General features: G+C 36.4%; 1 protein-coding gene, 1 long non-coding RNA gene and 1 pseudogene across 3 annotated transcripts; 2 read left to right on the top strand and 1 right to left on the bottom strand.

The window, feature by feature from the left end:
• The first annotated feature begins 966 nt into the window (after nt 1-966).
• LOC107794627 (flowering time control protein FCA) lies at nt 967-17,998 on the top strand. Of its 2 annotated transcripts, none has more exons than XM_075229643.1 (18): nt 967-1,510; nt 2,976-3,046; nt 3,625-3,703; nt 7,345-7,427; nt 7,503-7,554; nt 7,698-7,759; nt 11,310-11,376; nt 12,417-12,496; nt 12,585-12,649; nt 12,785-12,847; nt 12,933-13,095; nt 14,293-14,376; nt 14,471-15,028; nt 15,333-15,527; nt 15,608-15,811; nt 15,887-15,922; nt 17,170-17,215; nt 17,559-17,998. In XM_075229643.1, the coding sequence occupies exons 1-18, from the start codon at nt 1,141-1,143 to the stop codon at nt 17,564-17,566; spliced, it is 2,286 nt and encodes a 761-aa protein (XP_075085744.1). In that variant the 5' UTR covers nt 967-1,140; the 3' UTR covers nt 17,567-17,998. The 2 variants fall into 2 exon arrangements, with proteins under 2 accessions (XP_075085744.1, XP_075085743.1); XM_075229642.1 differs by having other exon boundaries at nt 7,692-7,759.
• Nucleotides 17,999-18,914: 916 nt separating this feature from the next.
• On the bottom strand, nt 18,915-20,492 carry LOC107822607 (peroxidase 40-like; annotated as a pseudogene).
• Nucleotides 20,493-24,289: 3,797 nt separating this feature from the next.
• Nucleotides 24,290-26,142, top strand: LOC142169143 (uncharacterized). Its single transcript, XR_012698883.1, has 2 exons — nt 24,290-25,341; nt 25,646-26,142. It is a non-coding gene; the product is annotated as an uncharacterized LOC142169143 (long non-coding RNA).
• The last annotated feature ends 1,409 nt before the right edge of the window (nt 26,143-27,551 follow it).

Raw genomic sequence — 27,551 nt, 5'->3', positions numbered from 1 at the left:
AAAGGTATGAAATAACTCAAATTCATAAAAGTACCATGTGAAATTTTCGATTTTACCCTTCCTCCATCCCTATAGAGTTAGGGAGCAAAGGGGTGCAAGTTTTTTGCTAAACTAAAATGGAATCATAAGTAAGGTCAAACTTCTCCGAGGTTGAAAGGTTGATCAATATTTTTAATTTTATTTTTTTGGGTTTATTCTTTGACATATGGCACTTAAATAAGATTTTGGACAAAATCACTACCCTCCTCATGCTCTTTTTTTTTATGGTTAAATACGTGCATGTTAGAAGAGTGACGTGACTTAGACACACCTAGATAAACATTTGGTAAGTGAAAGATTGACTGTTAAACAAAGGCGTGCCAAAGGAATTTGCATATAAGCTGGAGGGAAATAGTATCTATTAAATCATTAATATATATTTTCACTCTTATATTGCTTAACTATGATAAGTTAATTTAATGTAAATATCGAATACATGTAATCTTACCTTGATCAGAATCTACTCAAGTTTATATTTAGGTTAATCGGACCAATAACAATAAATATCGAATATCTAAAGAAAAAAAGAAAAGAGAGTTGCTCGTTTTAAATAAAAAGATTGAGTATACGAGTGGTTTTATATAGTACCGACAAGAAAAAGTAATTTTTTTTATATTCTTGTACTATTCAAAAAGTTAATCAATATTTTCTCAGTTTTAATTTATTTAAACCTATTTGATTGGGCTTGGAATTTAAGAAAAACTAATTTTTAAAAAAATTTATGGTGTAAAATGAGATACATATATTTTATGTGATTATAAATTATTTTTAAATATAAAAAAATATTATTCTTTTTAATACGAAATAAAAAGGAAATAACTTGAGGTAAATTGAGAGATTAGTAGATTCTTGCTTTACTAATAATGAAAAATAAGATACGCAATGTAAAACGTGCAACGTCATTCAAGTAAAGAGGCCACTATTATTATAATTATATAATAGCTAGACTAGAATAGAGTTCTCCATTTCCTATAGGGCTAGAGCACTAGTTCTGTAAGTTCAGCACAAGGAACTCCTCTAGGGTTTAAGGGACCCCGATACTCGAACCCCTTTATCTCCAATTCTCAATAAGTTTATTGAATTCTCGAAGTCAATAATCTGATGGATAGGCACAGAGGAGGAGAGAGGTATGTGAATAGCAACAACAATTCAGACCCATTTCATTATAAGCAGCAGCACTCAAGAGGGGGTCCCCCATCTTCTAGAACTAATTTCTCTGATGGTTCCATGAACCCTCACCCTCAACATCATCGTCGAAGCCCTAATGTATATCGTGGGCCCCACCGGCCCGCCTTCGATAGCCCTCCTCGCTACCCTCCTACTGATGCGGTTGCGGTTGCTGTTGGTACTGGTGGTGGTGGGGTTGATTCTGGAAGGTTCCATTCGAATTACCAGATGCCGCCACCGCCTCCTCCACTTTCGGGCCATAAGCGGGCTTACCCGTTTTCTTCCGATACAAGTGGGTCTCCAGGTAATTTTTTTTGTTTTCCTTATTCCCCAGTGTAATTTGAACGTGAATTATTTTGTATTGGAACGAAAGACATGAGTAGAGCAGAATGGAATATAGAGGATTTTGTGTGGTGGAGGCAAACTGATTTAGGCTTAGTTGATTGATTGATGGACGGGTACATCTGAAATTCCAATTAATTATTAGGAGTATTAGTTTTAACTTTTTGGGGTTTCAAGAACAATTATCTTGCTACTATGGGTGCACTTTCATTTTTTTCTGTTGTGCTAAAAGAAGATAAGTTAAGTCCGATTTTATTGAACTTCATTGCGCATGCTCGAAGGGGAAAATTACTGATATGTTCTTCATGATATTGGTAGTTAAGGGCCTTAAGGCTTACAAAAACCTTAAAAAAATGATATTGGTATTTTAGGGCATTATGGCTGAGGTTAGAGTGTGTACCTTTTATCTTGTACTTTATTGGATTACGGTTAAATTCCTATGGTGTAGCCTCCAGTTTCTAGGAACTATAGAAGGAGCATTGTTCATGATGAATGAATAGCCAAGTTTAACTAATTTAACTAATTCTCTAACCTTCTTACTGGTACTCTACCAGTTTGTCATTATGGCGTCTTACGACTCCTTAAACGCAGAAAATGTCTTGTTTCTCTAAGTTAAAGCCAAGTTAGAGCCCCTAGGGCCTTGGTCTAGTGATAAGAGTGCAGTGCGTGATGTGCAGGTTAGGCACACATGACACGTTCGGATCCAGATTAAAGCGTGGTACTTAAGTGGAGAAGGGTAGAGGAGCGGGCCAATTGGCTTTGGAGGATTTCTCGGTTATAAGAGTAGATGTGGCTTGTGTAAGTGGGCTTTAGAATGGTCATCTAAGCCAAGAATGTGCCTTGCATGGTGAGCCAACATTATTTAGTGTGCCCTAACACCTCGAGCCTGAAGGGTATTCTATGTTTCTTAGAAATAGCTCTCAAACCGTTATATTATTCAAATGTCTCTTCTATACGTTCTAAATTTCAGGCCTCTTGATATTTTTAATAGGAAATCCTTTGTGTATACTGTGGTAGTTACGTGTAGGCATACTTTATCAAGGTTGCATGTAGGCATATTGTTGGTCAACAGTGGGTGACTCAGCGTCTCAACTAGAGCCATTTACGCATCTGATATGTATATTTTTGACATTAGTTGGTGTTTATTAATGAAATTTGTTGACTAAAGAGCAAAGGCGTATTGCTTGGTCAATGTAATGTAGATTCTGTGTTCCATTAGGGGAGTTCTTTGACGCTTGCTGTTTTTTTAGTAGTATATATAACTAACACCTGATAGGTTCTTTAACTGTTCCTTCTCATTGTCCTTTATCCCTCTCTTTGTTGTGTTGGTTTATACTTTGTGCTTGCTGACTTCAACTTTCTTTTGAGTATTTCACAACTTCCATTAAATATTCTTTTAATGTATTCATTGTTATCCATATTTTTAGACGGAGTTGATGAAGGTGGTTTTGCCAAACTTTTTGTGGGATCTGTCCCAAGAACAGCAACTGAAGAAGATGTAAGTCCTTGTTAATGCTTAAATCTGGCATTTGTTTTATTTTCCCTCTTAGTTGTTAGTAATCATAGTAAGTGACTCTAGCATTTAGGATTCTGGTTCCTGCTCTATCTGCTTCTCCTGATCATGCACCTCACATTCTCTACCATTTTTCTCTATGTTTGCCTCTTATATCTAAAATGGAAAGGGACTCAGTTCTTGTGTCAGCAAATAATTGACCTTGATATCCTGTCAAAGAAGGAAGAATAGACTAATGTTTTGATGGGTACGCAATTAGTTGGTATTCAGACCGACGGATACTTGCGGTTGATGTCGGTTTCTCTTATCAGAAAGTAGTTAAACAGAGCATTTTCTGAGCAATTGTCCCGCCTGTGTCAAGGCACTTACTGTAACTTTGCTTTCCATGACCTGTGTGCTCTTGATATTTTTCCTTTTGACTTCTAGACATTGATGCATATTATTTGCCAATATTGCTGCCGATCCCATCTTTTCTTTTTATTCAACCTGTATCATTTGAGCATGTGTTTGGTATTCTTCCTCAACTCTCAGTCCATTTAGTTTATATGTTTGTTTCATGTCAGATTCGACCTTTGTTTGAGGAACAAGGACGAGTACTCGAGGTTGCTTTCATCAGAGATAAGAGAACGGGGCAACAACAAGGTATGTATTGTTAGAATTTGTTTCAAATTTGCTTTTGGATCTACACATGTCTCTTTTCAGGACCTTTGAGGGCCGAAGGAGCAGTATAAGCTCATGTTTGATGTCAGTTAGTTTTCCACAATTGTCTGGATGCCTGGTATTGATTGCAACTGTCTTTTGCGTTCATCCTGTCAACCAAGCAGAAGACAAGAATAAAACTTGTGAATCAACCTTTCTGTGGCAGTAGACAATAGTGAAGAGAGGTTCTTATTTTGTACAACAGGTGTCAGTTGGACAAATTAGAGAGTTTGATTATTGTATTAGGTTATGTGAGTGTAACTGTCTGCTGTGTTTAGCTTTGTGGAATCTCTGGATGTACAGCACTTGAAATGACTGACATTTGGATTATTTCCAAGTGATGTGACCAACTTCTATTGCATTGGAGTAGTAATATGATTTCTTCAGTAGTTGATGTGGAAATTGGTCATGGTGGTGCTTGCTTGTCTCTACAGTAATTTAATTTGGAATGTTTTGTGGATGTGAAGTTGGATCATGAAATAGAGATGGTAGTTGACGAGTCCAACTGGATGTTTACCAAATCTCCTTTAGAAGTGATGTGACAAGATTGCCAACTATTTGTTGGTAAATTGTCCTACTAATTAGCAGTGCAATATCATCTATTTTTCACTTTCGGCAAGTGACTGACTTATTGGAGCTTTTCCGATCTCATCTGAAGCTTATCTTTTCACCATGGTTGATGTATGACAGCGAACTACAGAGTAAATAAATTGGCTCTTTCATTAGAGTGCTTTGTCTGACAGGCTGCTAGATGCTGATTTGAGATAATAGTGAAATCGTCCTATATGCAATGTGTATTTAGACGTTTGTGTTCTTTCTTCTTCATTCATATCCTGGTCAAGAAAGGGTATGGTTGATTATAAATCCATACCCTTGCTTTAGTTAACAACTCCTCGACATGTGTGTGCGCTTAACATTTGCAATGTGCGGTACGTGGTTAATGACTACTGATATTGGATATGTATGCCTGGTGGTAGATGCGTGGCTGCCGTAGCATTGCCATTTTTTATTTTCTGGTGCAATGTTGTATATTTGAATTTATCCCCAGTTTTTTTCAAATATTTACCAGGATGGATGTGATGTCTAGCGTATTAATATTCTATCTTCAGTTCATTATGTGTGCTTATTGGAGAATTGTGAGTTATATGCAATTTTTACCCCGTTGTGAGTGAACTCTTCAGTGAATGCTTCTTAGTGTTTGTTTGATGATGTTCTCGCGTGAATGAGGTTCTTGTGATAATGGTTCACTAGATGGCATTTTAATTTTTTTGGAAGTGATTATTATTTAATAGAATCCTTTTGGTGTGGTTGGTTTTGAGATTTGGCCTCACGGTCAACAATAGTTGTCAGAAGTGATGGTGGTTGTTCAATGATAAAATGCATGCGAGCGTCGTATGCCACGTGTAAATTCTAGATTTTCTTCCATTACAGGATTGTACACCCTTATAGAACAATAGGGTTGTACAAACTGCTTTTGCAGTGTGGTGGCATGGTTGATATATGATTTAAGTACCTTTTTATGGATATGGATGCGTAATTTTCTTGATGAAGTTCATCATCAATACAACTTGCTTTAGCAATTTCCTATGTGATGCACTAGTTTATCCGTGGTCTGCTTCGTTCTCAAGTGTGGTTGGATGTATATTAATTGCGATCTCCAAGGGAAAAGGCCTCTATTATTCTTTTCCATTACCAAAACCCATGGGGTTGCATAGAGTATGGCTTCATTGAGTTCTATCAAAACAACAGATTATTCTGGCTGCATGGGACAGCCATATCCTGTTGTATAAACATCGGTAGTAGGTGTATGATTTGGACCCTGAGAGTTGTTAGATGTCAATTCTGCCAATATATCATCACTATGCCTGCCTCAAAAGGTGGCTAGAGTTAATTTGACAGAGCAGTTGCATCAATGACGTGGTTGGTCAAATCTGCATTGCATGAGAACAGTTTCACCACTAAAGACTCCAGGGACTGTTTAGAAACTGTATTAGGAAAAGAGTAATAGTGATATGGAAGGTGTTTGATGCCTGTCAATCTGAATAAAATCAGGGAAGTACTAGTTTTTAATTTAAGGTATCTTACAGTTAAAGTGGTGCCTAAGAGTTAATGTGGTTTCCCTTTTGAATATGTTGCCAAGTTGCTTCACATCTGAGTTAGGGAACTGATTTTCAGTGATGGGGTTCTCGCCTTGGTTTCTCTTCATGTTTTGCATCTTTAAGTTACTTTCATTGTCTGCCTCTTGGGCTTTGATGCGGTTCCAAATTTCTGGCTATTATTCACTTCTTTATAGATGTTTGTTCTTCATCAGGCTATGAATGTTATTTGATTGAATGGTTTTGGCGATATATTGCATACTTTGTCCTGATATATGCATTCTTTGATTGTACTACATATTTTACTGGTGTTGTATGGTTAGCTTCATTCATGTTGTCCGATTAAGTGGAAGAACGCCCGCTTGGAGCATTTTGATTTATACTAATTTTGTGCTATGTAATTTTTTGATTATCAAATGATGTCCTCAGTTACAAGAGTTATTCTGTTTCTCCATCTTAGTTATTAATTTTGTAGTTCTGAGATGTCACTTGTTCTTTTGTTGCAACCTTAAGCACCCTTATTTTATTTCGATCTTAATGTTTTTATGAAGTGATGTTCAGAGATATAAAGAAAATTACAAGTTTCAGTGCCATGGTTAATCAATAGCTCTATCGATCTACAGAGTGTATTTGGTTATTTTAACTTCTCAAATGTTTTGGGAGAATAACGCGTTTTCACTTCTCCTCTTCTACAATTTAGTCTTTGTGTGATGAACTGAAAGAAAAGAATGCCCGAACAATGTTACGATGGCAGGATATATTATTCCCTCAAGTCTTTGGTTTAAATAAAATCAAGGGATTACCTCCACCTAGCATCCAATGTCTGGATGCTCCTCTTAGACTGGCCATACAGGAGGTGCCATAGCTTTAAACTTTTTTTTTGAGGTGACAATTGTTGACTTTTTTATTGCCAAGCGAGGATTCCATTTGCCTTCGACCTGATTTTCCGAAATGGGATTCTGGGAAGGTTGAGTTCAGTAACTCAGTTCAGTGACCAAGAGGTTGAGAGGAAGAGGTACTATAATGATTGTCTTCGGAATAGTCAAATATTGTAAAGCCATAGGGCTTCAAATGGTCTTATATGGGGGTTTAGGAAGTGAATGACTTTGATTGGATCTCATATCTACGGAAAGAGATTCCTACTCATTTGGGTGGTGTGTTTTGCTGACTTACCAGAGCAGCATGTATGCCTCACTGTTGATGGGATGAATGAATCTCATATATGCGTGTTCAAGCCCGGCACCTTCTGGGCTTATAACTGGCCTATTACTTTTGCTTATCACCAAGAAAAGATGACTTGATGTGGTGAACTTTCTCCCCATGATTATATTAGTCCTTATTACCCCTTTCCTATCCCTTAAGCTCCCATTAGGTGTACTTCTAGTGTATCATGCTGCTGAATGATGTACTCTTCTTTGCTGGTGTGTACTTGCTGGTGAAGGTTGTGGAATTTGATAAAATCAGGATGTAAATTTTTGACTTCTGCAGGATGTTGTTTTATTAAGTATGCTACATCAGCTGAAGCTGATAGAGCTATAAGAGCATTACACAATCAATATACTTTGCCTGGGGTAAATTCTTCTACTGAGTTACTTTAAGATTCTTGACTCGGTTTTCAGTTCTTAATTCATCTGTGTATTTACCAGGGAATTGGTCCTATTCAAGTCAGATATGCGGATGGTGAACGTGAACGCCTTGGTAAACTTTTTTCTCTTTCTTTTTATTGAGTTACCTCAGCTTTTTATTTCATATAGTATTTTGTTTGAGTTGGTTGAAAAGGGACTTTATCTGTGCTTGTTAGTTTGTTACTCATTTTGATTCTTATCTGTTGGTAGGTGCAGTTGAGTACAAGTTATTTGTTGGGTCACTGAACAAACAAGCTACAGAGAAGGAAGTTGAAGAAGTATGGCCATGCATTACCTAGATATTCTTTCTTTTCCATGTTTCTTTTTATGATTGATAATTCAACTCTTGCATAACTATCTATTAATGCTCATAAGGACTCAACAAGTCGAAACTCGTGTCTTGTATCTTCAAATCCCTAAATAATTTTCATTACATGCATCGATATTATATTAAAAGCTCGAAGCCCCTTAGGGAAATATCGTTCGCCTTTTATATTCTTTAAAATTTGATTTCACACTAGTTAAAATAGTCATTTAGTTAATTTCTAATATGTAGGAATAGATAATTAATTATTTTCCTAACAACAACAACAACAACAACAGACCCACTGTAATCCCATAAGTGGGGTCTGGGGAGGGTAGTATGTACGTAGACCTTACCCTTATCTTTAATAAGGCAGAGAGTCTGTTTCTGGAAGACCCTCAGCTCAATATTTAATTATTTTTCTAATATTTAGAAATAGACATTTAATAATTTTTCTAATATTTAGGAATCTGATACAACAACAACAACGACCCAGTAAAATTTCACAAGTGGGGTTTGGGGAGGGTAGTGTGCACGCAGACCTTGGCTCTACCCCGAGGGGTAGAGAGGCTGTTTCCGATAGACCCTCGGCTCAAGAGAACGAAAAGAGATAATATATCAGTACCATCAACAAAAAATCATAGAAATAATAACATCACAAGAACCAGTAAATAGATGGAAAGCAGAAATAATAACTAGTAAATAAGGCCCGACACTATGAAAACGGAAGAGTAGTGTAAACACAACATTGACCACTAGCAGTCTAAGACTAAATCCTATCAGCCTAGCCTCACACTGGTAGACTAAATATGCTCAACTACCTCCTAACCTACAACCTTAATGCTTGACCTCCACCGCTTCCTATCGAGTGCCATGTCCTCGGAGATCTGGAGCCTCGCCATATCCCGCCTGATCACCGCTCCCCAATACTTCTTAGGCCGCCCTCTACCTCTCCTCGTACCCACCAACGCCAACCGCTCGCACCTCCTTATCGGGGCATCCAAGCTTCTCCTCTGTACGTGCCCGAACCATCTGAGCCTCGCTTCCCGCATCTTGTCATCAATGGGAGCCACGCCCACCTTCTCCCGAATATCTTCATTCCTAATCTTATCCGAGTGTGCCTGCACATCCACCTCAACATTCTCATTTCTGCTACTTTCATTTTTTAGGAATCTGAAGTCAACTAAAATTTTAGTGATTAAATCTTTTCTTATTTGAACTATATAGGAAGTACGAATATATAGGACTTTAAAATCAACTGAATAAAGCTATTTTAGTAATGTAGATATCAATATTTTAATGTATGGGGATAAAATTTACATACTCAACACTAATGTAATTGATTATAATTATATCACATTTAATGTTGAAAACATAGAGGACATAATGCATTAGACTGAAAAGTTTTATTAGAGAAAGGATTTTACCGAGATAAAGTTGAGGAGTGTATAAATTGGAGTCAACAAGCTCTTAAGTGTAACATAGACAAGATACTGAAATTTATGTATCAAATTAATAGTAACTAATCGTTCATATCTTTTTATAAGAAATTTAAGGTAGTTATGAGTCTATAACTTTGAACATATTTCTGTTTATATCTAATTATAAGTATTTATTCAATCAGTTATAAGTGATTTTTTATAAAAGTGCAGTTGGATAATAAAGAAAAAGAAGAAGACAATAAGTAGGAAATTCTGAACTATTATTGTAGAGCTTAATGCTTAGGTTTCTTATACAATTGACATATGTAGTAATTGTGAGATGAGGTGCACATACATAAAGTATGTTTAGAAATAGTATTTTTTTTGAACAACAAGAAGTGTCCTAGGGTAATAAGAAAAAGAAAAAGACATTAAATAGGAAATTCACTTTTACATTGTTGAAGACATAATTAAGTAAATAAAAGTGTGTTCTCTCTAACAACTTAAACTTCTATATGAGATGGTCACGCACTTCAACATGGTACTAGAGCAGGCAGAGGCCCCCGGTTTGAGTCTCACCGTTACCTAATATCAAAAAGAATTTCCACGTGCTTGGTTCATAAAAAAGAATCAAGCCCGCACGCGAGGAGGCGTGCTAAAGACATAATTAAGTAAATAAAAGTGTATTCTTTCTAACAGCTTAAACTTTTAGATGAGATGGTCACACACTTTAACAAACATCAAGTGTAAATAAAGACATTAATTCATGGACACTTTCTTTTAGTTTTTTTGGTTGATTAATGCGTTTAATCTACTTAATTTGTTTGTTGGTAGACTTCATATTCAAGTTAGAATTTTAAAATTAAAACCAATTAGGAGGAGCTGGACATTTTGTAGAAGCTCAAATTACTATTTCAAATTCTTTATAATATTGTGACAGGAAAAAACTCTAAGAGAGACTTCTGATTTGAGAAATTATTTCTAACCTTTAGGCATGAAAAAAAAAACAACTAACATAATTTTTATATCATATTGCAACGAATGCCTTTTCACCATTCCCTTTTTAAGACTTTAATCATAACTTAGAATTAAAAATAATGAAAAAGATGATTTCTTATAAAGTTAAAACTTATCAAGAAGTGAAGAAAAATATAAGGATTAGTTTAAAAAAACAACAGCTCCCAAAAAGGTAGAGAACAAATTACAATTTTCTTTGCTAAATATCTATAACTAATAGCCTGGTTGGCCAAGCTTCTCCAATCCTAGAAGCACGCGCTTTTTTTTCAAAGTTGAAGTGTTTGGCCAAGCTTTTGGAAGAAAAAAAAAGTGTTTTTGAGAAGCAGAAGCAGAGAAGCAGAAAAAAGTAGTTTCTCTCCGACAACACTTTTTTGAAAAGCACTTTTGAGAAAAATACACTTAGAAGCAGTTTTTAAAAGCTTGGCCAAACACTAATTGCTGCTCAGAAGTGCTTTTCAAATTAATTAGCCAAACACAAACTGTTTCTCACCAAAAGTACTTTTGAAAAAAGCACTTTTGAGAAAAAACACTTCTCAAAATGAGCTGATTTTTGCAGCTTGGCCAAACAGGCTATAAAAATACTATATGTAACTAACAAAACTAAATTATTCATCTTTGCAGGTTCAAAAGATATTGAATTATTTTGAATTCAACTATGCATTAATGCACTAATACTCATATCTGTTATTTAAATAAATAATGTTGCATCTATTTCAAAGGCCAATTATTGTACGTAAATCATTCTTCTTATATACAACTCTTTAGTTATTGACGCGACATATACGTGCAACACATGTACTCTAAAACTAGTAGACGTAAATGTCTTTGTTGCTTGATTATAGTTGTGATTTCCCACCAGTGAAGTACTGGAGAACTTTTCATCTGGGTGATGCACATGTAACTGCATCATGTCATGACACAAGATACACAGCTTGTTCTTGTTAACCTATTTGGCTTGGAATAGTGAAATGCTGAGGATTTTCTGAATGATTTGCTTTTATTGTGTGCTTTTCATCTGTTGTGTATTGTATTTATTATCTATTGAAAAGCAGCTATAATTAAATAGTTGTTTTGGATTCTTTTCAGATATTTTCGCCATATGGTCGTGTTGAAGACGTCTATCTCATGCGTGATGATATGAAGCAGAGTCGTGGTTTGTGTTATCGAGTCCTTTTTGTATCTGTATGAAATGCTCACCTTGTCCTGTGCTTGCTATGCATGATTAGACCAAGTTTCTTTTCCATGATAGTGCGTAAAGGTTTTGAACTCCACACTTATGGCTTTATGCTATTGTTGATCTACTCGTTTGGTTGCTTTGGAGCTATGAGGATTTGCCTATAAGCTCATCCTTTTTCAGATGTCTAGTATTTTATTTATCTTGAACAATAGATTAAATGGTTTGTCATGTTAACCTGTCTTGACACTTCATTTTTCAATATTCTGTTAGATAGCACTACCCCCTCCTTTCTTCATAGATTATTAGCCCCGGGACACTTATACCAAAGCTTAGTTTGCAATTTTCATGAAATCTATTTTTCAACTTCAAACTTGCAAGTTGAGGCTCCATAAATCTGTAGCCAGAAAAATAAGTTTTTTTTTTCTTTTTCTAGAAAGTATTTTCTTATCTTAAATTTTGTATTGAACAAGAAAGGAATTTCCTTTGTGTATGCGTGCCTCAAAAGACATGGTCCTTTGTTTTTCTCTAATATAATCCCTCCGTCTCAAAAAGAATGAACCTATTACTATTTGGGGGAGTCAAACAAGGTTTTCCTTGACCATATTTTTTGCAAATGGTTTTTAAATACTTTGAATTGTTAACTATTGTGACTTATAGTATGTTTTATGTAGTTTCTAAATATGTAAATTTTATTTCAAAAAACTTAAAGAATCTATGTCCAAATTTACACCGAAAATTAGTCATTTGACCCTCGTACTTGGAAAAGGTTCAAACAAATTGAAACAAAGGGAGTAATAGTGTAAGCAAAATTAGATATGACCTTGCTGAGGGGAAAATATAATCTTAGCTTTCCCATCTTCCTGGTTTGTTCTTTTAATGAATTCTGGTTAAGTGCTGGATTACTTGCATCGAAGGATACTGAACATTGTCAACAGTAATTCAAGCATGAAGTTTTGGGGTTTTTTGTTGGTAGTTTGTATGCACCCTCGCTAATTTAACTTTTAACCACTGTGAAGGTTGTGGATTTGTCAAATATTCTCATAAACATATGGCAATGGCAGCTATAAACTCTTTGAGTGGAAAATATACAATGAGGGTAAGCTTGTGATGTTAATGTATGTCTTTGTGATTTGACACCATTATTAAACCCTTTTATCAATTTTTAATCGCCTTTATAACTGCAGGGGTGTGATCAACCTTTAACTGTTCGGTTTGCTGACCCTAAGAGACCTAAACCTGGAGAACCTAGGTATTCCATGAAATACCAATGTGCTTTATCTTACGAAAAAAAATGTTCCGGAGCAGGCTTGCTTGAACCAGTGCAGTTGTTGTTTTCTTCTAATTGGTTATAGTTTGCTTTATCACTCTGTTTCACTCCTTTCAGAGGTGGTGGACCAGCTTTTGGTGGACCTGGTTTTGGACCTCGCTTCCCAACCCCTGGAATTAGGTATTAGTTAAGTTTTTGCATTTGCAACTGAGGTTTTCCCGAAATAGAACTCAGAGACCCTCTCTTCGTTTTCTCTGATATGTAGACCGCCACCTAATATTGGAGAGCCTTTGCAAGACCAAACAGGCCCTAATGCCTGGCATCCCATGAGTCCAGAAAGTCTCAGGCCAATTTCCAACCAAGGGATGCATGGTTTTGGAAATCAGTTTCCTCCTAGAACCACTGATACCACAGCGCCGTCTTCATTGGTAAGAAAAACAGCGGTGAATCCTCTGTTGCCGTCAGATAAACTGTTTATGAGGGGAAACTGCAATCTTTATTAAAAGTTTGCAGTGTTGCAATATGTTGATTTAATTATTTGCTTGTCTTTTTCTGTGCTCTAGCATTCATATGAAATCAAGTCTTAAGCTGTATAATAGATTCGGGTATGATTTAGTAAATGTGCATCCTCTGTGTATGTTGGTCAATTGTTGCCAGAGAGAAGCAAGCCAGTTCTTTGACTTATATTTGTGCCTGCAAAAATATGTCTTGTTAGGTTGGAATTAGGAGAAACACATGAGGTATAATGAAATGTTGTGGAATACTATAATTGGCTTACACCATCTGTTTCCTTCCGATTCCTGGGAAACTGAATTTAATGTCATTACCATTTCGTGCTATGGTCATATTACTAGAACCGATTCTTAGACCTGTAATATATGCCTGAATGTTGTTAGTGCATGGATTCATCTGCTGATACATGTTTTCTTATTTCATCATTCATTGCCTTTAATAGCATCTATTCTGGGTCAAATTTCTTTGGGTGATTTCTGGTTTCTTTTATGAGGGAATTTCATTACCTCTCCTTGTAACATTAATTGCTTCTTTACATCACTCCTTTTCTTCTGTAGAAGCCGATTAATAGAACAGCGGCATGTAGTAATCATGGCTCTGTGAGTCATTTGGATGACTCTGTGATTAATTCCTTGTCTCTCTTATCAGTTCTTAGACTTCACTGTCAAATTTTTGGCGTTGCTTGATTCATCAAATTTATAGAGTCGCTCTTTATAATTCAGGTTTTGTGATTTAATCTGAATGATTTTTCTGATCTTCTAATAGACACGGAGCTAAAGCGGCATCAGTATGATACTTTATTCTAGGCATAATTCGAGTAGACGAGCTTCTATATGGTTGTGACCTTTGGCGGTATCACAAATTCTTAATTGGACCACTGTATGAGTGACTACAACTTTTTCTAGATGCAATTTCCAGAAGATATTGACCCCAACTAAATTTTGTTTAGGAGTAGTAGATTGAATGTCAATAAGATGCTGTAGCCTGTGGGCTTATTCTCTCAATCTGTATATACATTATACACTTTTATTTGTTTATATGTATAGAAACATGTGTTGTATCACTTTGCTGCTTCATTAAAACATTATAATGCTGCCTGCACAAACTTTTAGGGTGGTTCCTTCGGGAGTGTTAGTGGCACTGGAAATGGGTTTCTTACAGGACTTGCGGCTTCTTCTGCTCCTACATCGCAACTGGTATGTATTCATAGAAACTTGCTTAATGTTATTTCAATCTTAGGAATGATTTCTGTCTGTTATTTTGTGCTAAGTTGTTTCTTTTGTTGGCAAGTCTGCTAAACTACTCCCCACTGGTGGCCCACAAATTTCTCAACTACAGAAGCCACTTCAGTCACCCCAGCATTTACCATCTGCTGGGCAACTTCAGCCTCCAGCCTCAACACCTTCTTCACAGGGACCAACGTCTCATGCTTTATTCGGGCAGATGAATCAAGTACAAATGTCCCAGTCTGCCAGTCAAAGTCCTTTCAGTCAGGGAATGCCCTCGCAGCAGTCGCTTGGTTTGACTTGGCAATCAACTGTTTCTCAGCCTCAGATGCAGCGCAATATGTCATCTGCAATGGGACATACACCTTTAAGTAATAACATGCAACTACATGTTGCATCTGCAATCGCAAACCAGCAGTCTGTGCCACAGCATTTGGTCCAACATCTTCATCAGCCACCTTCCCAACTAGCACAAATGTTGTCTCAACAGACGCAAAATCTGCAGGCGAGCTTTCAATCATCACAGCAAACCTTTACTCAGCTACAGCAACAATTGCAGCTCATGCAACCATCTAATGGAAGCTCAGCAGTCCTGCAGGGCACACAAGATGTTAAACAACAGGTACACTTAAAAAATTTTCATAATAGAATTTCTTGAAACTCAAGATCTTGCAATTCTCAGGTTTTTCTTGTTGAAAATAATTTCTGTGATACTTGAATGATACATGGTCTTTACTGACCATTGCTCTCTTTAAACTTGTATGTTCTAAGGCCCAATATGTGCTCTGTTTCATCCAATTCTGGTTGGGGCTCACTTTTGTTTTTCCCTCACCATACTATAACTATTTCAAGAATATACGAGTATTGGGTGTAAATGTTACTGTGCAAATTGAGGTCAGTTGCTCACAATGTATATTATCATGCAGTCTCCATGGCCTGGACTTGTTCAACAAGCGGTACCTAGTTCCACAGCTGCCCAACCAAAAGCAGATGCACTTCCTGCTTCATCTACTGCATCTGGAATGAACCAGATTACAGGTCCGGTGAAATGTAATTGGACAGAGCACACATCGCCTGATGGATTCAATTACTATTATGACAGTATTACGGGAGAAAGCAGGGTACACATCTGCTATTCTGCCTTCTGGTTGAAGTTCTAATTTCTTAGGCCACCTAATAATGCGTTGTTTTCGAAATTTAGTGGGAAAAGCCAGAGGAGCTGATATCATATGAACAGCAACAGCAAAAATTGTCTGCCCAACAGCCTCGCATTCAGGCTCAACCACATGGGTTGCCTTACCAACAAGCTCAAATGCAAGCACAACTTCAATGTCAGCTCCCACCATATGTCCAAACACAGGTCCGCCCTCCTCAACAAATGCAACAAGCTTCTCAAGGATCTCTGGTTAGCATTTAACCCATACTAATTCATAGGACTTGAATTTCAGTGGATTTTTATTATTTGGTTTTGATTTTCCAGTACGCAGTTGGAATGACAGGTCAACAACCGATTCAGGTACCATTATGCTCTTTCGTTGTTGCTCTGATCATATCTTTTTAAATTCTTTGTAAATCATTCACTAAACTGTAGAAATATTGCCCTTTATATTTCCAGTAAAATATTTGCCTGGCTGGTGAAGTAGAATTTGTATCTTGTGATGTACAATATCAACTTCAGAGCTGAGGGTCAATCGGAAAAAGCCTCTCTACCTTCACAAGGTAGAGGTAAGGTCTGCGTATGCACTACCCTCCCTAGACCCCACTTTGTGGGACTACACCGGGTCTATTGTTGATGTGCAGTATCAACTTCTAAGCCATATCTTACCATCTAGGCTATTCAATTTGACTCGTAATGAAGGTTTAGAAAAAGTAGAAATATCTTGAACGTAGCCTGTGCTAATGAAATCATCTATGTGCTTGTGTTGTTCTGCTAATACCTGCTTTCTGCATTATTTTTTGTGCTGAAGCTGAGAGGTTTCTCCCTGGTATGGCTTCTACAGTCCCTAACCACAGTACTTGGCAAAACCTGTGACCATATTTCTCCCCTCACCACAGCTAATTGCAGAGAAGGGAGAAGATGAAAAGTTTTTCCTGTTTGAATGTGTTTTTCCCGACTCTAAGTACTCCATTCTGAATTTGGCTATGTTTTCTTTTGTCTGGTGCCATGCTTCAGTTAACATTCAACTAACAGTATGGACACAATTTTCAGTTGAATTAGCAAAATAGTGGCTGGCTATAGCTATAGAATTCCCTTTTCATCTTCCCATAGATGCACTGCTTTTTGGGTAAAAAATGCAATCACTGATGTGTGTTTTCTCATAAATCCCTAATCGGCTTTTTCATAAAGACAGTTGTTGGGTGCAACCAATGTTCTACTGTGGTCACAGAAACCTGTAAGCTCCAATTGAGCCAGAAGGGCTGTTTCAGTATCCTGCTTTACGTTCTCTATAATCCAACTTTCTGCTATATGTTAAACTTGTGTGCTTTTATATTCGCCAAAAGATCTTCAATGATGTAGCATGTATCTGGTGTTTGTTATCGTCGACAAATATATAAAAATTTATTTGGCGCGAGCAACGCATATCTGCAGTAAGGAACGAGTTACTTGATTAAAGGGTTCTCAACTATTTCGTAATGTGCTGATTACAGTGTGTAGTTCTCTAATGAATAGAATTGAGGACTATTCAGTTAGTGTAACGGGTGACGAACATGTTCGTAGAGCATTTGATTGCCATATCCTCTCATCTTCTTACCTCTTCGCAGGGGATTCAGGCTGCTCAGGAGTGGATGTGGAAAAACAAGCCCGCAGGTCTCTTCCTTTCTTTCGATTACAGATTTTATTGAGTTGGTCAAAAATAAAGTCCAATGATACCATCTTGCAACCCTTCTGTTTTGCTGTGGTTGGTGTTTGAGCAAATAACATTCTAGAAGTTGGGCTTATTCATCAGCTGTGAGCTGGAGATAGAAGTTTTGTTTACTTGAGAGGTTTTTTTACAATGGATGTGGATATGCAATGGCCAGGCCTTTGCATCTTTTGCTTAGTGGCATGCGTGTTTTGCTCCATTGGCGGAAGCAAATGCCTCTGTTTATTTTATAGTTGAGAATCTTATTCCTGCTTTACTAACGCCTTTTTTATGAATATCTGTTCTCAGGAGCTTGAATTTTGCGTCTGAATGATGCACTTAGCTGGAAGCAAATGCCACAATGTTGTATTGTGCAGTCTGATTTCAAGTGAGATGTAGCATTACTTTGTGAATATCTTTTGGTAGAGGAACTTACAGTATTGAGTACACTTCCCAAGGAGTCTGATGCTCCCATGCCAATCCATCTGTAGCTTCAAAATGCTACAAAAGCGTTCTAGATTTCTTAGAAATATTATTTTGTGCTTCAGGCTTCCAGAATTTTCTTGATACTAGCCCCCACTGCATCGTATTATGTCAGAGCCCACAGTCAGGGTTCAAAGATGTTTGTAGTCTAGAAATAACCCCCGTCTCCAGTAGCCTTGACCAAAGAGAATAAATCATTTAAGCAAATAGTTTGTTGTGTATGAGATGGTTGCATTGCATTATTATCTGCTGGGGGTTACAATTAAGTTGCTTGAGGTAGCTATGCAGTGATCTTGCCTTTGCTCAAACTCCATTACATGCTTTATGTCCTAAACCTGGCTTTGGTGGGTTGACATGTATAATGAGGTATATACTTTTTTCAGGTGACGTCTTTCCGTTCTACTTGACATCTTAATTTCTCTGAATTTAGTTTTCCTCCTATGTCTTTTTGCTTTGGTAGCTCGACTCTATACTTGTGTTTTTTACTACCCCCGGTCGCAAATATTAAGGCGTTAGATATCTTTTTAAGAGAGCAGCGCTACGTCTTACTAGGTAGATCGTATGTGCCAGAAGTAGTGATATTTATTAATCAAAACAATCAACTATATCCTAAAATAGCAATATGTCGCTTTGTTGCGGCCATTTCATAGCAAGGCTCGATGTGTTTATTGCTAGAGGTTTTATCGTTCTCTAGCCAGATCTAAGATCAGCCAAAAATTCTAAATGCTGTTTGTTAGAGATCGTTCTCTACTCTAGATTTGAGATTGACGAGAAAATTTTAATGCAAACCAATTGGAGCAGCTCAACTACCATGATGCAGAATACTCGCACATAGGGGGTGACAAGTGGGCGGGTCAGGTTGGATATGAGTGGATTGAAAATGGGTAATGCACAAATGAATAAAATATTCAGCCCGTCAATATGAATAGAAAATGAGTTATTTGGTGGATAATATGAATATCCATATTATTTATGGCTTCTTAAATGTGATTATTTTTGGGAGAATTTTTAGTTTCTTCGAGTCTTTAATAGTTAAACCCATTAATTATTTATTAAATATTTATTTTTTAAGTAGATTATATGGATCTTATCAATATTTGAACTATTTGGCCATTGTAGCTAGGGCCAACCAACTTACTTTTAGTTCATATACAATCAAATAATAATGGTTTTTAAGGAGTCTTAAGAATTAAATTGATTAACAACCCTACAGTTAACACGGATTTCACCAGTTATTTCAGTTGGTGGTGCCAAGCTTCCCATTTTGCGCATGGAGTTTTTAAAATACTCAAAAAAAAAAAAAAAAAAAAGATGGATCATCCACATAAGTTTGCACTATTTCTCTAGTATTGTCATCCCCAGTTGCTAAGACCTGGTCTGAAACAAGCAACCCTTTTCCCGAGAGAAAGTTAATGTAGTACTGATTGTTGAATGTTGATGGTGTCGTGTCATCAAGATTTGCTAGTGTTGTGTTAGTATCAGAAACTGAGTACAGTTGCTGCAGTGACTACAAGAAATCCAAGTTCATGTCTGAATTGCTCCCCCCATCTAGCCTGGAACTAAATGTTGAGCATCTAGCCCTACCAATTGTATGTGCACCTTCAATATAATATTAATTAGTCTTACATTTTTTTTAGACCGCGATAAGTTAAATCAATATAATATCATCTAGCCCTTCAAATTAATTTTACCAGAGAGAGTGACCATATCTTGAAGAGAAAGACCAAGGTTTTGAAAGTTGGAAACAAGGGTGGCAGCATTAGAGTTTGGTCCAGGAATGTTGTTATTTGCTGCTTTTCATCCTTTCTCCCCATTTGCACTTCCCACCCCCAACCTCCTGACTGCAATAATTATATTGGAGTTGCATGCATTATTGAAAAAGTTCTGAATTACTTATTTGTTAGTATTATAAGGAATAATATAATACCATAAAAACAGAATCTCTAGCAGCAATAGCAAGAATATTAGCACAAGATATAGTTTGGGGACAGCCAATTCTAAATCAGCTTTGATGGAATCACACTTCAAAACCCCTCAATGAGTTCAAGTTTGGAGCAGCTGTTTTCTCTCCTGTAAAATTAGGGGTATCGTCCAGCAATACTGAAGCATCACATCCCTGAAATGCTTTTACATATGGAGTACTCCATCCGTTTCAATTTATGTGAACCTATTTCCTTTTTAGTCTGTGCCAAAAAGAATGATCTCTTTCCTTATTTGGAAACAATTTACCTTTATGCAATGATTTATAGTCACACAAAATATATGTGCCTCATTTTACACCACAAGTTCAAAAGTCTTCTCTCTTTTCTTAAACTCCGTGTCCCGTCAAATGGGTTCACATGAATTGAAACGGAGGGAGTATTATTTAACATAAAATATACTATTCAAATAAAAAGAAAAAAGAAAAAGTGGACTTGCACTAATAAAGCAGTCGTGGAAATGAAGACGAAGCAAAAAAGCAGTCATTCTGGGGTCTAGAGACACTGCTCTTTCCACCCATGAATATATGATAGCTTCAGCTTCTGGGCAGTTGTTTTGATACAAACCAAAACTTAACACGATGGTTGTATCATCAATGCATATTTCCTTAGATTTCTTGGGAACACTATTTCCACTTGCAAATGTTACTGAAAAACTCAGTACCATTATGCAGAAATAAGCTAAGTAGAAGGAAGCCATTTTATTCCTTTTACGGGTGACTTGATGATTAAAATTTTTATGGCAAGTTATGGTTGTTAAGTTAATAAGGTGATACTGAAAGTTGAGGCCTTAAATAGAGAAATTGCTCACTGCTAGTAAGAGACACAAACAGAAAAAGAGAGAGCAGTTGAGAAGAATACATAGTCTTAAGTCTAATGAGTCAAATTGGAAAATGAACATTACATGAGAGGTCCCATGGTGTATAACAACCCACCTAATACCAACTTATTTACGCAAGGAAAATATAATCTTAGCTTTCCCATTTTCCTGGTTTGTTCTTTTAATGAATTCTGATTAAGTACTAGATTACTTGCATCGAAGGATACTGAACATTTGGTAAATGTGCATCCTCTGTGTATGTTGGTTAATTGTTGCAGAGGGAAGCAATGCTGATTTAATTATTTGCTTGTCTTTTTCTGTGCTCTAGCATTCCTATGGAATCAAATCTTAAGCTGTATAATAGACTCGGGTATGATTTGGTAAATGTGCATCCTCTGTGTATGTTGGTCAATTGTTGCAGAAGCAAGCAAGCCAATTATTTGACTTATATTTGTGCCTGCAAAAATATGTCTTGTTAGATTGGAATTAGGAGAAACACATGAGGTATAATAAAATGTTGTGGAATACTATAAATGGCTTACACCATCTGTTTCCTTCCCTTTCCTGGGAAACTGAATTTAATGTCATTAACATTTCGTGCTATAGTCATATTACTAGAACCAATTCATAGATCTGTAATATATGCTTGAATGTTGCTGTTAGTGCATGGATTCACTCGCTGATACATGTTTTCTTATTTCATCCTTCATTGCATTTAATATCATCAATTCTGGGTCAAATTTATTTGGGGATTTCTGGTTTCTTTTATGAGTGAATTTCATTACATGTCCTTGTAATATTCAAACACAAACTACTCAGATACTTGTTATAAAACAAAAATTACTCATAGAATTAAAACATTAATTGCTTCTTTATATTATGCTTTGTCTTTTGTAGAAGCCGATTAATAGAACATCGGCATATGGTAATCATGGCTCTGTGAGACATTTGGATGACTCTGATTATTTCCTTGTCTCTCTTATTAGTTATTAGACTTCACTATTAAATTTTTGGCGTTGCTTGATTCATCAAAGTTCTTTTACTTTTAGAACCCAATTCACAAAGTCGCTCTTTATAGTTCATATTTTATGATTTAATCTGAATGATTTTTCAGATCTTCTGATAGAAATATGGGAGTTAAAGTGGCATCGGTATGATACTTTATTCTAGGCATAATTCGAGTAGAAGAGCTTCTATATGATTGTGACCTCTGGCCGTATCACAATCTTAATTGGACTACTATATGAGTGACTGCAATTTTTTCTAGATGTAATTTTTAGAAGATATTGAACCCAACTAATTTTTGCTTAGGAATAATTAATTGAATGTCAATACGATGTTGTATCCTGTGGGCTTATTCTCTGTATATACATTATACACTTTTATTTATTTATATGTATATGAGTGAGGTAAGGCCTGCGTACACACTACCCTCCCCAGACCCCATTAGTGGGATTTTACTGAGTTGTTGTTGTTGTAGTATTTATTTATATGTATAGAAACATGTGTTGTATCACTTTGCTGCTTCATTAAAACGTCATAATGCTGCCTGCACAAACTTTTAGGGTGGTTCCTTCGGGAGTGTTAGTGGCAGTGGAAATGGGTTTCTTACAGGACTTGTGGCTTCTTCTGATCCTACATCGCAACTGGTAGTGGTATGTATCCTACAACGCCGTTGTTTGATGAATAATTCAATAGTCTAAACATATTTGTTCAAAAAGAGATTCATATTCACCACTCCTATCACTTCTTATTATTTTGATTTTCTTGTTAAGTTGCGTTTCAACTTCATTTTTATATTGCCTGAATGCGTTTATTGCTTCATCTTTACTATTAAGTAAGTAAATATAGCAATATCGAGTACTGTCGTCAATAAAAATTATGAAATACTTCTTTTCACCGCGATATGGTATTGACTTCATGTCGCAAATATCTGTGTGAATCAAGTCTAAAGGATTTGAATTCCTTTCAATTGACTTATAAGGATATTTAACATACTTAGATTCCACACATATTTGACATTTTGATTTGTCGCATTTAAACATAGACAATACTTCCAAATTAATCATTTTCCACAAGGTTTTATAATTGACATGACCCAAACGTATATGCCATAATTCATTTGACTCAAGTAAGAAAGAAGAAGCTGAAATTTTATTATTATTCTCAACAACCATTACATTCAGCTTGAAAAGGCCCTCAGTGAGGTAACCTTTTTCTACAAACATCTCATTCTTACTTATTACAACCTTATCGGATATAAAAATATACTTAAACCCGTTCTTAACAAGAAGTCCAGTAGAGACTAAGTTCTTTCTAATCTCGGGAACACGAAGGAAGTTGTTCAAAGTCACCACCTTACCAGAAGTCATTTTCGTAAATATCTTCCCACATCCTTCAATTTTGGCCGTTGAAAATTTTTTCATAGAAAGCATCTCTTCGGGTCCAACAAGAGCATATGTAGCAAACACTTCTCTAACAGCACAAATATGGCGAGTGGCTCCAGAATCAATCCACCACTCCTTAGGATTTTCCACCAGGTTGCATTCAGAAAGCATATCACACAATTCATCAATATTTTCGTGCTTTTCAACCATGTTTGCTTGACCCTTCTTATTGTCTTTCTTTGGAGCACGATAATCTGCAGATCTGTGTCCAGCTTTTCCACAATTGTAGCAACTTCCGTTGAACCGCTTCTTGCTTGTGTTGCTTTTCGGTCCATAAGCCTTCTTTCTCTTTCTATCCTCAATAATGTTTGCTCCCATTATTGTTGAGTTTCCACGGCCTTTCTTTTCAGCAGCTTTGTTGTCCTCTTCAATTCTCAACCGAACAATGAGATTTTCAAGGGATATCTCCTTGCGTTTGTGTTTCAAGTAGTTTTTGAAGTCCTTCCACAAAGGAGGCCTCAATCATCGCTGCAACTTGGAATGCTTCACTGATGACAAGACCTTCAATGAAAATTCTGTTAGTAAAACCAATATAATTAATACTTTCAACATTAGTATTAATTTGACTTATACCTTCAGCAAGGAGATCGTGAATAATCACTAGCAATTCCTGGACTTGGGTAATAACAGACTTGCTATCTATCATTTTGTAATCCAAAAATTTAGCGGCAACGGATTTCTTTAACTCGGCATCTTTCGTTTTGTATTTCCTTTCAAGCGCCATCCACAGTTGTTTTGACGTTTCCATATTACTATAAACGTTATACAGATCGTCCTCCAGTCCGCTAAGAATGTAATTCTTGCATAGAAAATCAGAATGCTTCCACGCCTCAGTCACGAGAAAGCGTTCATTTTCTGAAGTTTCGTCGGGCATAACAGGAACATCTTCCTTAATGAACTTCTGCAGACTTAAAGTCGTCAAGTAGAAGAACATCTTCTGCTGCCACCGCTTGAAATCAATCCTGGAACATTTTTCGGATTTTTCTGCCGGTGCCAATGCCGGTGTTTTTCGGCTTGTCGATGCATTGGCAGTCACCATAGGAATAGTCTGGTTCCCGTTGTGATTCGTCATTTATGTAAAAGAATGACACAAACAAACGTTAAAATCACGTAGATTTTAATCTCCACTAGAGTAGAAAACCACACAGGTTTTAGTCTCCAAAAACAGTGAGTATAATACAAATACAGAAAATATTAAATTCCTTAAGCTTGTTATTAGTCTGTATTTGTAAAATAATTCTGGAGAAGATAAAATAACATATATACAGAAATGTAAAAGAAATAGAATTTAATCCGAACCCACTGAATTCACAGTGTTTCCTTAAGAAATTGAATCCCCTCCTAGTACCCAAAGTTGTGGATTATTTCCTCCCAGGATAGAATAAATTACACACTGGTATAGTGAGACTTCAAACCTCAGTGTTTCAGCGAACACAAAATCGGTAGCAAATCACACTTACTGTTGCTTTCTTTGTAGTTAAAACAATGCAGAAAAAAGGAGGAGAAGTCAGAAATTCGTATGAAAAATCTGAGAGAATAGACTGGTATTTATAGCCAATGTTGAGCTCAAACTGAAGAGGTGCAACTCTTCAGAAGGGCTGTTTGTGTAAAACGACCATAAATTAAATGACTTTTACAAAAAAACAAAGGGCATATACTATTCCGTTGGATTTAATATTAATTTCACATTTTTTTTTAAAAAAAATGGATATTTAATAATATTTATGTTAATATTTACTATTAGCAAATAAATTTAGTCCAAAAAATTAATCAATCAATCATTTGACCGAAGGCGAAGCCGAGCCGAGCGACGACGACGACGCGAGACTTGCCTTCTTCTTAACTTTTTAAGAGATAGAAGAAGTGCAATTGTATATATACCCATCAAAACCTTTTCTTCTTCCAATATGGGACAATGTCCCTTTGTCAAGGAGAAAAACTCAAATATTTTCAATAAGCTTAAAAACCGAACACATGTTGCATCTCCAATCGCAAACCAGCAGCCTGTGTCGCATCATTTGGTCCAACATCTTATCCCTTTGTCAAAGAGAAAAAATCAAATATTTTCAATTTCCCTCCATTTCCCATTCACCCTCTTTTAAGCTGTATTTAAGCTTAAAAACCCAACAAATGTTGCATATGCAATCGCAAACCAGCAGCCTGTGTCGCATCATTTGGTCCAACATCTTTATCAGCCACCTTCCCAACTAGCACAAATGTTGTCTCAACAGAAGCAAAATCTGCAGGCGAGCTTTCAATTATCACAACAAACCTTTACTCAACTTCAACGACAATTGTAGCTCATGCAACCGTCTAACCAAAACTCAGCAGTCCAGCAGGGCACACAAGATGTTAAACAACAGGTACACTTGAGAAAATTTTCGTAATAGAATTTCTTGAAACTCAAGATCTTGCAATTCTCGGGTTTTTCTTGTTGAAAATAATTTCTGTGATACTTGAATGATACATGGTTTTACTGACCATTGTTCTCTTTAAACTTGTATGTTCTAACGCCCAATGTGTGCTCTGTTTCATCCAATTCTGGTTGGGGCTCACTTTTGTTTTCCCATTACCACATTTATAACTATTTCAAGAATATACGGGTATTGGGTGTAAATGTTACTGTGCTAATTGAGGTCAGTCGCTCACAATGTATATTATCTTCAGTCTCCATAGCCTGGACTTGTTCAACAAGCGGCACCTAGTTCCACAGCTGTCCAACCAAAAACAGATGCACTTCCTGTTTCATCTACTGCATCTGGAATGAACCAGATTACAGGTCCGGTGAAATATAATTGGACAGAGCACACATCGTTTGATGGATTCAAGTACTATTATGACAGTATTACGGGAGAAAGCAGGGTAAACATTTGCTATTCTGCCTTCTGGTTGAAGTTCTAGTTTTCTTGGCCACCTAATAATGCGTTGCTTTCGAAAATTAGTGGGAAAAGCCGGAGGAGTTGATATCATATGAACAACAACAGCAAAAATTGTCTGCCCAACAATTTCACATTCAGACTCAACCACAGGGGTTTCCTTACCAACAAGGGAAGATCTTCCACTTTTAATCATAGCATTAGCACTTGACCTCAACACTTTTCTTATGTTGAGAAATAGTAAAATTTGTATTCAGTAAAGCACTTTATAGATCTCGCCCTTAAACATCCGCTCTTCTAGAGTCTCAAAGTGATTCTCACTCTCAGTGTATCCTTTTTACGCCAAAAGCAATGTGGGCATGATATAATGGTTGTACAATAGGGATGTCACGATCCGGATTCTCAATCTTGGGACCGTGTTGACGTCTAACATCTTCTTGCTATGCAAGCCAATATTAGATAATCAATTAACCTTTTTAACAATTTAAAACAGAGTGATAATAATTATTAACGACTAATAAAGTTGTAATACATAAAATAAACCCATAATATAGCACGTTCTGATCTAATCCCAAAAATTTGGAGTCACCAGTACATGAGCAATTAGAATACTATAAATATAGTTTGAACGAAATACAACTGTTTGAAATGAAATAAACAGTAAAAACAGGAATAGAAGGAGACTTTAGGGACTGCGAACGCTAACAACTCTACCTCAAGTCTTCGATGTAGAAATGATCCGAGTAGAACTACCACTAGACACCGCTGGGAACAATACTAGTATCTGCACAAGAAGTGCAGAAGTGTAGCATGAGTACAATCGACCTAATGTACTCCGTAAGTGTCGAGCCTAACGCCGACGAAGTAATGACGAGACTATGACAAGACACCTACTAAGATCCTGAGCAGATATATACATGAAGCAACAGAAATAATAAATAGGGCATTTAACATAATAACATGGAGGGAACATGTATGTTAGGTTGGTGCACCACTTAGACACATGTATAAGAACTTGGTTCTTATATCTGCTCATTCGTTAAACAACTGAAATAGTAAAGTGCGGAATTAAATACATAGGAGAGTTTTACGTGAAAAACCTCCATGCTCAAGGGAGTAAAAAAATACGACCCAACTTTAGGATTTCTCACAAAAACTTCACTAAAACAACGAGCAATTTCAGGTTACAAAATTTTTATAATCTAAGAGACTAAATCCTAGCCACTTGACTGTCTACAACCACTCTGATTGTAGCAAAATGCTCAAGCTAACTCTAGCCTAAGACTTGAATCCTCTCACTGAGAAAACCCTCTCGAAATGCTTCTTGTATAAACAAATAAGATTACAACTCAATATGCCTAATACAATGAACTAAACTAGACATAATGGATTTGACACTGTATCAAGGAACATATTCTCTAGTCTGGTTCTTCTGCACGTTCTAGCCTCCAATATCCACTTCAAAATTTTGAATTCGTTTTTTCTTACTTTTCTCTCAACTCACTCTGAAGAAATAACGGAAGTGCGTGCCTGCAATGAATTAAACTTGGACTATATATAGGTAACACGTTAGTAGCATAAAGAGTCCAAATCATAAAAGAAAATAAATAATAAAAGACCTACTTCATAAAGAACATACCATATATGACGACATGGTTTTCCTTATTTGTTTTCTACTCCAATTCTAACTCTTTTCC

This window comes from Nicotiana tabacum, chromosome 14 (assembly GCF_000715075.1).
Source record: "Nicotiana tabacum cultivar K326 chromosome 14, ASM71507v2, whole genome shotgun sequence".
In the NCBI taxonomy this organism is placed as follows: domain Eukaryota; kingdom Viridiplantae; phylum Streptophyta; class Magnoliopsida; order Solanales; family Solanaceae; genus Nicotiana; species Nicotiana tabacum.
Note: the sequence above shows the minus strand (reverse complement) of the source record. Positions and strands in the feature narration are given on the sequence as shown.